The following is a 12,607-nucleotide window of genomic DNA, read 5'->3' as shown; positions in this document are numbered from 1 at the left end:
AGAGAGAGAGAGAGAGAGAGAGAGAGAGAGAGAGAGAGAGAGAGAGCCGGACACTCTTACCTGATGCAGAGCGGTGAGGCCGTCTTCATTGCAGAGGTCCGGACTCACATTGTTCTTCAGCAGGTAGCGTACTGGTGGAAAAGACGTGGAGAAACACATAAGTGACGGTGGAAGTATAAAATGACGGGATTTATATTTTGAATACAGGATTTCCTTCAGTTGGCTTCAATAACTGCATTTCCTTTCACTAAATTGAACCCGATTTAGAGGGCTCACTAACATGCATGCTTCACCTGCAGTTAAACACTATTTAGCAGCTAAGAATAGAAAAATATTCAAGAGACACCCGTGTTGCATGGTGGTGCGGCCATTCAGTTAAAATCAATATTTCAGAAAGTATACGATGTACGGAGAAATAAAACATCATTCTCGATTGCTCCAGCAGCCAGCAGGTGCACCGTTAACCTTTTGTTACCCAATGACATCACCAATCAATCCATTAATCTCACCGCGTCACTCTGATGCATCCCTGCAGGAACTTCAATCTCTCAAATTATCAGCCCTGCCCGGATGTTACCCAGCTGACCTTGGAAATTTGGACGAATGTTGGGCGACGGCGAGGGGAGGGTGATGGAGGATGATGTAATGACCCTTGGGGATTACACCGTTTGTCTGCCTCACAGTCCCAACAGATAAACTCTCTGCCCAGACCCTAATTCAAAAAATATCAGCGATCACAGTCTGCACACTGGACAGCTGCCCGACTGCAAAGACCGCTAAACCTGCTGGCCTGAGCAGGAAGTGGCGGTGGCACAAAGGGCTGCTCTCCACGCCAATATTATCCCCTGTTTTTTGGCAGCGCTGCCATCTGCCTTTGTCTCACAGAGACAAAAAAAACAACAACAACAGAGCGAGTGGATAAATCAGGTTGCGACACTGAAAGAGAGATGAGAGAGATTTGGGATGATAATTATCACATCTGTCCCTCAGACAGTCACATAAACATGAAGTAGATACACCACATGTTTAAGTACAAACACACAAAGTCAAAAGGCTGCACACAGAAAGACAGTACAGCACAGACATTAATGTAAAATTCATTTTTAACATTACACAATTCAAGCTGATCATTTGTGAGGAATTTCTGCTTTTCTCTGTTTTATTTAAATATAAACTGAATATCTTTGTGTCTTGGCTGAACAAAAGAATAGTTTAAAGATGTCTCTTTGGGTTTCTGGAGTATTGTGATAGGTCGTTTTCATTATTATATAAACCAAATGATTAGCCAATTAATGAAGAAAATAATCAACAGATTAACGAGTAATGAAACCGTATAATAACCGTTAGTTGCAGCCTTGCTGCGTGGTGAAAGCTGAACGTTAGCGGAGCAGCAGCTTCGGTCCTGCGTCTGCGTCTACACAGGATGCATTCAAAGAAAGTATTGAGTGTTTTGGCCGCACTAAGAGCCAAACCCACTAAATGTCACAAATAAGAAAAAACTCTTCAGGTCGCGGTTGCGGCCGTAAAGCACAAATGAAACACGAGCCATTACACGGCCTGCTGAATTGATTCATTTAGTGGTCTGCCACGGCTGATTTTGTCAGATGGACAGTAAGGCGACGCTGTTGAGAGACTTTAGTGAGTAAATCAAAGTTAAAGTGAGCCCTCATTTACAACACAAACTGTGCTGGCCCATGCACAATCAGATATAGTGCTACACAATCCTTACACTGTATTATCTGTTCACATAGCTTTTTGCTTTCTCTACATGCAGCACACACACACACACACACTAAATAATACACCATTGTCAGAATGCAAGCACCTTCTGTGTGAGAAAGTAAATGGCAGATGAGCAGGTACTTTGACAGATACTTTACTTCACCTGACATATTTTTGGAAGAAATCGTTCTGAAGTTAGAAACAGTTCGAGCTCCTAGAGGAGTGCCCATTGTATGAACTAATGACAGCTAATAAAAACGAGGCTGGGAGGCGATGACAACAAGATGTATATGAGTACCGGTCAGGATTAATGCCCGCTGGCTGCGTGTTGCAGGAGTTAAATGTTAGTGCTGTTTGACGATAATGGCAGCTGGTCGTTAAGGAAACACATTGTGCAATCCACAAAACGTGGCAGAGGGAGTGCTTTTTCAACAGTAAAGTAGATTGATGGAAGTGCAGCCATCACCAGTCTAACTCCATTATCCCACTTCCTGAATCCTGCAGCTATTAAGACCTCAATTAGGCTTCCGACAAGCATCTCTGTTGCAACATCTAACTATGATCTATGCCAGAACACATTTCTTTTGTATTATCACAACCATGTACGCAGGAACTCAGCAGCAGAAACATCTTACAACCAAGGACACCGGACAAAAAGAGCTGCTGTGGCTGCCTGGGGTGAGCGAGGGAGGGAGGGGGGGGGAGTGAAATATTACAGTGAGTGCTGAGAGCATTGGACCCAAGGTTATAGAGTGTGTGACATCCAATAAATGTCACACACCATCTCTGCTCTCCGCCGTGCATTTGGAGTGCTTTGTTGTCCATGCGCAGTGTGGAGGCTTGATTGTAAACACATCTCAGAGGAACTACAGCACCGGCATCACGCTCACGGCCAACACAAGCCGCCTCATCTGTGATTCTCTTGTAATTACATACGGAGGTGTTTGTTGTGTATTCAAAATCTTCCAAGGGAATTTCTAAATGTCATGCTGAGCTGCCGGGGAGATTATATTTGGATTTAAATTGGCTTGAAAGGCGCATTTAAATAACACTATTTATGATGCATCAAGCACAAGGTTTCCTGAAAATAACTGATTGCATTACTTTTATTTCCTAATGCCCAGAGGAGGCCAAAGGAAAGTCATTTTGTGACTCTCAATAAGTAGCAGTGGTTTATGAATTAATTTGTATTATAAGTAGATGATAAGCATGAATCAGCATGCGTGAATTACTGAACTATGAGGAACTCAACAAAAGCAAGCTCCATTGAAACGTTTTTACCAGTGTTTGCTGTTACACGGGCAGCTTTTAAACTATCACATTGACATAAGTATTCAGACCCTTAGCTTAGTACTTACAATTACAACCTTGAGTCTTCTACTTTCTGAAGGTGCTGTCTGATTTATCACGGCATAATCACTTCTAAAGAAATCTGTACATAACTAAATGCATAAACTGACCAAACTAAACAGCATTTGTCTGTTCGAATGGAAATAAATCAGAGCCAACGAAAGACTCCAAAACACCACAATATTATCTAAAATAGATAATACAATACAATAATAAAGAGGTTTAGGTGCTGATATCGGCTGCAGTGACAAAGCCAGGTCAGTTTTATAGGCAGCATTTTTCAGCTAAGAAAAAAAAAAACCTGTGATAAAACCAGATGTAAATGAATTAAGGATGCAACACGACCTCATCACTTCCTGACACAACCATCACTTATTGACACTTTCCTTTTGCTTCTGGATTCTTAGTTTACAGTAGCAAATTAATTACTACATCAATGAGTCACAGTCTGACAATATGTCAGGAAAAGATTTTTTTCAGGAAAACTTTCACCTTTTTCTTGCCCGCATACAGAGATGTCAGAGTTCAGATAGCGGGGGTTCAGTAGATGCCCACTAAACACCTGACGTGTTTAGTGGGCATCTACTGAACCCCCGCTATATAGTTAGTCCTATTGTTTAAGATGAGTAGAAGGTGGTCATTGTCAAAGATTATACGTCCAATACATCAGTTAATGTCAGTTTTGATTCAAAGCCTGTCTCGATGTACCTTTTCTGTCAAGCTTTGGATTTTTTAACTTGCTGAAACTAAGTTAATGGGGTTGCAATGACGAAAGAAGAATGAAGAGTTGAAAGATGAAAGAAGAGTTTGGAGGGTTAAGTTTAGCCTCTCTACAGATCCCAGAGCAACAGAGAAAGAAAAGAATTAAACCGTGTGTAGACGTCATATGCGATTGTTAGCATGTCGGATAACTAGCTTTCAAGAGACGGTCTCTGATCATTTCCAAGCACATCCGAGTGCGGTTCGATGGAAGTGAGAACATCATCTGAGCCTTCTACAGAAGTCCCATGTTTGATCGACATCTGCGCTGAAAAGAACGTACTGAATGTGCTAAATAAAGTCCACTACAATAGAGACTTTATAAAGTAATTCAAGATAAACTGGAGATGGGAAAAAACGGTTTAAAAACTTCTGATTGCGACTAGTCCAACGGAGACAAAGGGAAGCAAGTGGCTGCAGTACTACTACAGTTATTACTTTTAAGTGCCAGAGAGGTTGTGAGGATCTGGATGGAGTTAAACTTCAAAGTCCAATCGATCAGATATCTCGCTAATACAAAACTAACCACCAAAATGTACAAATAATCACAAATAGTCTGGAAAACCTTACTGTGAAAAAAGCGAAAATTCAATTTTTCCAACAGCTCTGATCAGATAACAGAGATCTCATTTCTGTTGCATTCAGCTTGAACAAAACTCATTATTTCGGCATGACTGACATAAAAAAAAATCCAGTTTCATGACAAACAAATCAGTGGTGTGAAAGTAAAAAACATCCGGATGAATGACAGAGTCTTGGTGAACATCAGCACTAGATAAACGCTGCCCTGCCACTGCTCACTTCACCCGCAGGAACTCACAGCTATTAATCTCCATTAAATACTGACTGGTGGTAGAAACTGTACACAAAGCTCTGCAGAAGTATATGTGTGTGCGTACATTAAGACATGCATGTTTTGACGTTATTTCTCTTTCACATTCTGGGCCCTTTTGTGTTTGTGTGTTTAGATTCAACACACACAGCGATGCTTAAAGACTTTTTGGTAATCGGAAGGTGACGGCCGTGTCTGACGGCGTCTGTGGGAGGAAGAAGTCAGATAGCTCTGCCTGCTCTTCAGGCTGGAAATTATACAATTAATAAATAAATACTAAATATATGGTAGAAACTAGAGAGAGATTAGCAGATCAACATGCAGGCAGCACAGACGCACTCACCACCACCAAAGCAGCTTGTTATTTCATTGGCTTTTACGCAGGCATGCACCAAAAATATATATGCATTGGTGCTGAATTGCTTTTTCTGTGCATTAGTTGAGATGAAATAGATTTGAGTTGTGATGTGTCTGGAGATGAGAGAGATGTGAGCAAAAGAGAGCGACAGAGAGACGTTTACACAGCTCGAGGAGAAAGGCAGAGAGTTGACTCGCTTAACATTCATGAATATTTCCGTTGTTTTATTGCCTTTAATGCATATTTCATGTTGTGTCGTGTCGTTTGATATTTCTTGTCATGTCTGGGTGGAATTTTTTGTTTTCAATCTTTGGTCTGTTTGAACCCATTTGTGTAAACAATGTTCAATAAAGTGGTTATGAAATTCAAATGCTCTACCGCGCATGCAATATACTGCAGTAGCTACATGAAGAGATGTGTGTGTGTGAGTCTGTGCAGCGATCACAGCCTCCTCTATCATGTCACACAGCGATGCACACTGCGACGCATACAAATGCATCAACGCCGAGGCAAATTCAGGATCAATTTCTCTCTGCTGAAAGAAGTCACATATTCTTTATTATTCCTGATTATTTTAATATGGAACTAAGAGCGAGCCGACATTATCACAAACACTAAAACTACGTTTTCTTGGTAGAATGGACGGACTTTAGATGATACAGTATCTATCAATGCACTCACTTCCTTTTTCAGGGTCAGTGAGAATATAAAATCAATTGTTACGGTTAGATTTTGTTGTATTTCAAAGAGCAGAATGTATCCGTGTATGAACGGTGACACTAAAAGTGGAATTCTGTCTCTTTTTGTTTGGATTTCTCCTGCTAAAGAGTGATTATTCTGCAATACAATGCATATCTTCACCTGCTGGTGTCATAAGAGGAAAAGTCAGGAGATTAGTGACGGGACGATAAAGGATTTTACAGCGGAGCGCGATAAACACTCAATGAATTGATTGGAGAGAGCTGTCTAGCACGTGTCATGGTAGAGAAGTGAAAAATATAGATTGATTTAAAAATACAGGAATTATCATGTAAGAAAGAACAGACTCACACAATGATCTTGTGATTTATGGTCACCTTGTTCAAGATTGTTTGTTTGTCACTAAGAAGAATGTTCACTAAAACAAGATGTGTCCTGGGATTCAATACATATTTGCTTCTTAACAAAATGTTTTAGTGCCATTTCAAGTGTTTTAAGCATATTTTCTGGATAATATTGTGAATCTCAATTACTTTGAGCAGGATAATCGTGGCATGACATTCATCCTCTGGGACAATAAACGCCCAAGATTTAATAAGATGCACAACATTTCACGCCAATCAATCCATTAGTTGTTGAGATACGTCAGTCACAATGACAGACATTGCCATCCCTAGACTTTCTAATTTTCATATTGACAAATGAATGAATTTTCAGCGGTGATGTAGTTACTTCAAAGTAAAAGTCCTTTTTTCACGCATCGATTGTTATTTTTCATCCTGCATGTCTCATTAGCAGCACATAGACTCCGACTTAATGACCAACGGCACTTGAAAATGTGCGATTTCTTTGCTTTTATCTCACCCCGTGGCATATGAGTTTTTATGATAAAAGGAAAAGGGATCTTAGAGAATATATCATACAAACCCTGACAGGGAAGTGCCAGGGATAAAATGTTGTGGTACGTCACACAGACAGATACACTGGTGCAGAGAGGTGCAGAGAAAAAGAGGGGAGCAAGTAAAATAGAGTTGGAGCTTGCGACACAACCCATGAATGTGATTCCTGTCCGCCTGTAGCACCACCCAATGCAAACGCACACAAAAACAGACATCTTTAAAACGCAATCCATTACATTGACGGGGTCACCATGGGGATTATCTATACCGCCACAAAGAGCCAGTAACAACGCTGCAGAAATCTCAAGCACGTCTTCCTGGGCAGCTCCCACGAATTCCCATCGAGGGAGGAGATGGATCCGGACGAGATGCTTCCCAAAAGATAAAAGATACATCAACAAACAACGGCGCACGAAGAGAGACCCACCCTTCCTTCCTGTTATCTTACTGGGCCTCCACAATACTGTGAGTGTGTGTGTGTGTGTGTGTGTGTGTGTGTCAGAGATGGAATCAAATCCCAAGTGAATGAACTTTGACTAGACAGGAGGTATTTAGGTCATAAGTTTCCTGAACTCTGATCATTGATAAGAAGCTTTCACAAACAGCCAGGTTCATGAATATCATGAATACTATTATATTGTACATTTTTATAGTTTTCTACGTTGGCTCTTAATAAGAATGTAAATCCTCTTTACTGCACTGCACATCTCAAAGAAGCTAAAGCAGGTATTTTGCAGTTTTGATGCTGATTTCCAGGTGAAACCAGAAACGATCTTAAAGGTCACTTTAAGGTTTTTATAGTCACCGTTTCTGATTTAATTTACTCGCAAACTCCGCCCTTTTTTTCAATAGAGTTTCAAAGTGAGAGGAGCCACTTGTTCCACGAGTATTTTTCCTCACTCAGAGTTTCGATTTCATCATGTTTTCAGTGATATCTTCAATGTAACTGATCATAGAAACAGACGACTCTCCTGGATAATGTAACAACCCTTTTTTAAATTATTTCATCTTTTTTTCTGGGAAATGATGCTATGGAGAAGAGACGAGTCGGAGGCTCGAAACAGAGCTGATGCATATTCAAAACAAAACTCTATGTCATTGCAATTGTAAGATGCAGATTGTATTATCATTTACCTTATGAATGTTATTTTGACCTGCAAGTAACAGAATTTTAGGCTCCTCGATTGGATTTTTCTTAACAAAAAGGGCAATGAAAACTGGAGTTAACCTGGAGTAGCTTTACTCGACACTTACTGAACATTCATTGCAAAAGGGATGAGTCACAACAATAAAAAATCAATATCCTGATGTTACACAATGATTGCCTTGTGATCAGGATCCTGGTGTCCTTGGACCAATAATCCCCACTGCATCTAACGTGGATCTGATGCGTACAAACCAAGGTGAGAGCTGCACGGTACATCATCTGTGGTCATGGGACCATATCAAACAATCTTATTTGTTTAACACTCAATATTTGTTCATCTGTCTGTAATGTTGTACTTATGTTTATTGACAACAAAGAATCATAATCTGAGAACTTCAGAGGTTGAATTTGAAATAATTGTCCTTTTAAAAGCCCGGTGTGTGCCGTCAGCCATCACGCCCGCTTAAAAACATTTCTCATAAATCATATCAGCTCACAACATGAAATTGAGTCGCTTGTACAAGTACTATAACCTTCCGTCTGCAGCTACACAGATGAGCATCTCTCAGAGTTCATTTCAGGATGCATTTTCATGAGCCTACTTATTCCTGTCCAGGAAATCCCTGGCAGATAATTGATGTGGGAGCCTCACATGGCGGCCTATCGCAAGCACGCATGTTGACGCATTTATAACGGTGCGTAACATCTGCAGGTGTCTCATCATTGTACAGCACAGTTAATGCAGAAGCATGGGTGTTCTTATTGTCAGGGTTTAGCTCAGGATGCTGACTCATACTGATCCTCCTGGAGGCTCATATCTCACAGCCAGTGATCACTGGTAAGGGGGAACGGCCGGTGAAGTGAGGATCAAGTAAAGATTGTAATATAAGAGGGGCTGTGTGAGATCAGACGCAGAAGAGGAGAATTGATGTTATTTCCAGAGCATCTCTCTTTGCTGTATTGAAGAGACAAATATTTGTTGTGCAGCAGAAAGAGCCGCCACAGAATCCCTTAAATCTCACAGGTTAGCTGATACCAATGAGAGAATGGTTGATGTAATATATACCTAGAATGTCACTGTGGTTTATAATCCATCTGAAACAGTGATATGCTGGTGAGAAGTCAGATTCTAATGCACTGCAGGCAACACAGGTTACTTTAAAACATTTCAAAATGGGTCCAAGTAACTACAGAGATAAGGGTGGTACACCTCAAGCTGCTCCCAGTGAGTTTATTGGATTAAAAGTTGAACCGAAATTTGAATTTGCCTCACTTTAATGAAGATCTTTCATTTTTCAAAAGAGGATAAGGCTATTTTTGGATGCATTTTTGGCATAAATTGACAAAACAAAGATCCACTGTTTCAGTCAGCCAATAATTGGGGTGTGATACCAACCAGCTTTATCAGCGTTTAGCCATTTAAGCTGTCTGGCTTTTCAAAACACTCAACGTTTGGGCGCATCGTGTTGTTAAGTTTGTGTTCCAATTGGAGATTGGAAGCTATTTAGCCTAGCTTGCTAACATTAGCACTGATTTCAATTAGTTGCCAATTGTGCTAACAAATGCTGTGTTTGCATGTTTTTGTGCACACAGTCAGTCAGTACTGAAAGTGTGCACAAAAGTGTGCATTTACAAAATAAATAAAAACAAACAATTATTTTTGGTATGATAGTCAGTTTATCAGAGGTCATTCTAGTTGGACTTAAAGGGGCAACAACTGTGGATATTAACCTGCACTGTAACTATAATTATTATTTTTGAAGTAACCCTTAACCTGTATAAAAAATTTGCAACCATTTTTCGTTACGTTATATATTTTTTGCCTCGAAGTGAGGAGAAAAGAAGCTTTTCACCAAAATGCAATACTAGCAGAAAAATATTCTAAGATGCTAACCACGATCACATGATTATACTGAATGTACAGTTCTGAATAACATCTGAAAATAATGACAAGGAGTTATAAGTTATAGCTTTAATTTGATGAATTGTATGTACAGTAGTTACATTAGGTTGATGAGTTACAGCGTGATTACACTGATTAAATTGGGCTCTTTTTCAGTATTTAGACACATGAACGATCTAGAGGCCACTCTGCTCTTTGTTCTTTCTCACTCAGCTCGCAATACTGAGGTGATTGATCAAAGAATTGCTCGTATTCATTTCTGTCATCATGCCACGACCCCGTGTCATTACTTTTTCCCGATTTCACTACAAATGGGAAACGGATGATTTAGCACACATATTCATCAGTGCGCATCAGTTCCCACAAATTAGACACTGTAATCTGAGAACAGTCAAATGGCCCAAAACATATCAAACAGTGCAGCGGTTCACAGAAAGTGACATAATTACGTTGCAAGGAGAGGAAGCCTTCCTTGCTTTCCTGTCGGCTGAGCAGAAAATAGGCCACTTGGCACCGCCATAAGTAGACGCTAAATGACATTGTTTTAGTAGGACGTTAGGAGAGAAGATCATTGATATATTTAGCATTCCACTGTGTGTTATAATTATCCTCCACATGATGAGCTATTAAGGGACTTTAATTGTATGTTACACTGCTTTAAGAGATGTAGTTAGACGGCACAGTGCCAAAGAGCAATTTAAAGACACAACGCGCTGTGTATTGGGATGCAGCAGGTTTTCCCCGGGTCACCGTGAGCAAATTAATGCTGAAATAGAATAAACACAACATGCTCCGATGAGCTCAGCTCTCCATTTGGAGGGATGATGGGGAAGTCGTTCTAAAAAGAAAGAGCGATTTAAAGCACTTTTAATAATGTAATGAACAGACAAATCCTTCAGGTGACATTGTGGACACACTGACAAATCCCAGATGTCGTCTTGTGGTTCTCAAACATTAGCCGCCACTTTGAAGAAATATGAAGAAACAAGGCTCCCAACGTCAGATTAACTCCAAGTTCATAAATCTCGTCTCAAATAATGGAGATTTTTCACAGTTTATTTCCATATCACACTGCCAGCCCTGTCTGGGTTCCTTTCAAGCTTTGAGGCAGAGCTGTTAATGTACATTCACACTAATTAAGCCAAAGATCACAAGCATTCACAAATAGCCTTTTTTATTAAACTACAAAATAAGCTCATTCCCCATCTTCCTGATAGTAATAACTCAAAGATATTGGGCATCGTGCAAGAACAATTTTGTATTCTTATCTTGACTTTCTCTTATTTTGTTAGTGCGGTGGTCTTTTACGTGTGCCACGTCAGATTCAGTAAACGCTCCTAACTTCAGACAACTGTGTAAATGACGAGTGTAAACATAACGAAAGCCATCTGTGCTCATATTAGTGTGAGAATAAGCACAATTAGCGCCTCAATAATACCATAGAAGGCTACGCATCCTGCCGCATATGTCCCGAAGGGTTCATTCACCGAATAATAAAAGGAAGATCTCTACATGTTCTGTGATTTTAGTCCTGCTTTCGGAGATCCATAAAGGAAAATGTATACTTTGTAACACAGTCAGCAGTGGAATTAAGGGACCTGTTAAAGCCAAGGGTTTGGAGAACATAACTAGTGCTGTTAATGCCGTGTCACCTGAGGGTCATACTGTCTCTGAAATACAGAAGAAATCTATATGGACATGGCTTTAAAAAAAAAAAAAAAGCATCCCGCCACAGCAAGGCGACTGATGACTGCAACGGAGCGGGTCAAGAAGAAGTCTCCATCAGATGGAGATAGATGAAAGAGAACTTGCCATAATAGGTGATGTTGCACATTGGATGTCTGGCATCACAACGGAGGATGTTCCCCTGGACAGCGTTTTGCATAAACCTGCTAGCAGGTTAAATAGCAGCCCTGATATGAGGCGCTGAGGCCAGGAACTAATCCAGGCTTCATAATTAGTCATATCAGTGCAGAGTCACATCAGGTAGAGAAACAGATGGAGAAAAGCAAAACACATTAAAAAAATACCCATTTTACCAAACATTTCAATTTATTATCTTCCACTCGGTCGCAATCTTCCAAACCTGAAACCAAGCTGCCCTAAAATACCCCATTAGCTCTTATAATTGAGTTTCAACTGCTTGTCAAAGGTTTCATTTGATATCACACAGGATTATTGAAATAGTTTCTGTTCAATGTGTTAATCTAAATACAATTCAAGAGTCGTGTTCAAGTACATGTTTGTGAAAAAGAGAAAAAGAGTGACGCATAATGTTCGGAGACAAGCATCAGTATTGTTTGTCTCAGTAATACTCTGGGTTAAGCAACAGTGCTCCATCCAATTATTTCCAGTATGCATAGAAAAAGGCATTAAGATAGCAGGCTTACACCGATTACAGTGAAAGAGAGGGGGGAACAAAACGTTAGACAGCCTGCCAGGGAGTAAGTGAGACAGAGGGAGGTGAATTTTAATGAGAAATAAAACATGAAGACCTGAGTCACATGTGGTTCTGGTCTTGCAGAGTGCTACTGTGAAATATGCATTAAAAAAAAAAAAAAAAAAGACCAAAAAAGGTATTTTGTGGAGACAGGGAGTCGTGCGACATCTGATTAACTGACTCGTCTGTTGGGGCTGAAGACTACAAGTTTGAAAAGGAATAACACTTTGTGTGGAGCTAAAGAGCAGTGAGCTCACGAGACCTCTGTAGCCCGCTCCTCTCCTCCGCTTCAGGTTAGCACCTTGAGGCTATGTTAGCCGCAACTAGCATAACACACCCAAATATCTACCTGAACAGTCTGTGGTAAAATTGCATTGTGGGTAATGGCTAAAGGTTTTGACAACTGAGTAGAATGCATGGAATAAAAAAATAAAATTAAAAAAAAAATTAAAAAAAATAAATATATATATATATATATATACATACATATATATACAT

At 40.0% G+C, this 12,607-nt stretch overlaps 1 protein-coding gene across 2 annotated transcripts in view; it reads right to left on the bottom strand.

The window, feature by feature from the left end:
* ppp1r16b (protein phosphatase 1, regulatory subunit 16B) overlaps positions 1 to 12,607 on the bottom strand; it is an 85,059-nt gene that overhangs the window by 29,882 nt on the left and 42,570 nt on the right. For both annotated transcript variants that reach the window (XM_031869805.1, XM_031870633.1), the window contains exon 3: positions 61 to 131. In XM_031869805.1, coding sequence (XP_031725665.1) covers positions 61 to 131 — 71 coding nt within the window. The remainder of the gene's footprint in view (positions 1 to 60; positions 132 to 12,607) is intronic.

This window comes from Anarrhichthys ocellatus, unplaced genomic scaffold (genome assembly GCF_004355925.1).
Source record: "Anarrhichthys ocellatus isolate YVR2014 unplaced genomic scaffold, GSC_Weel_1.0 scaffold1, whole genome shotgun sequence".
Classification (NCBI taxonomy): domain Eukaryota; kingdom Metazoa; phylum Chordata; class Actinopteri; order Perciformes; family Anarhichadidae; genus Anarrhichthys; species Anarrhichthys ocellatus.
Note: the sequence above shows the minus strand (reverse complement) of the source record. Positions and strands in the feature narration are given on the sequence as shown.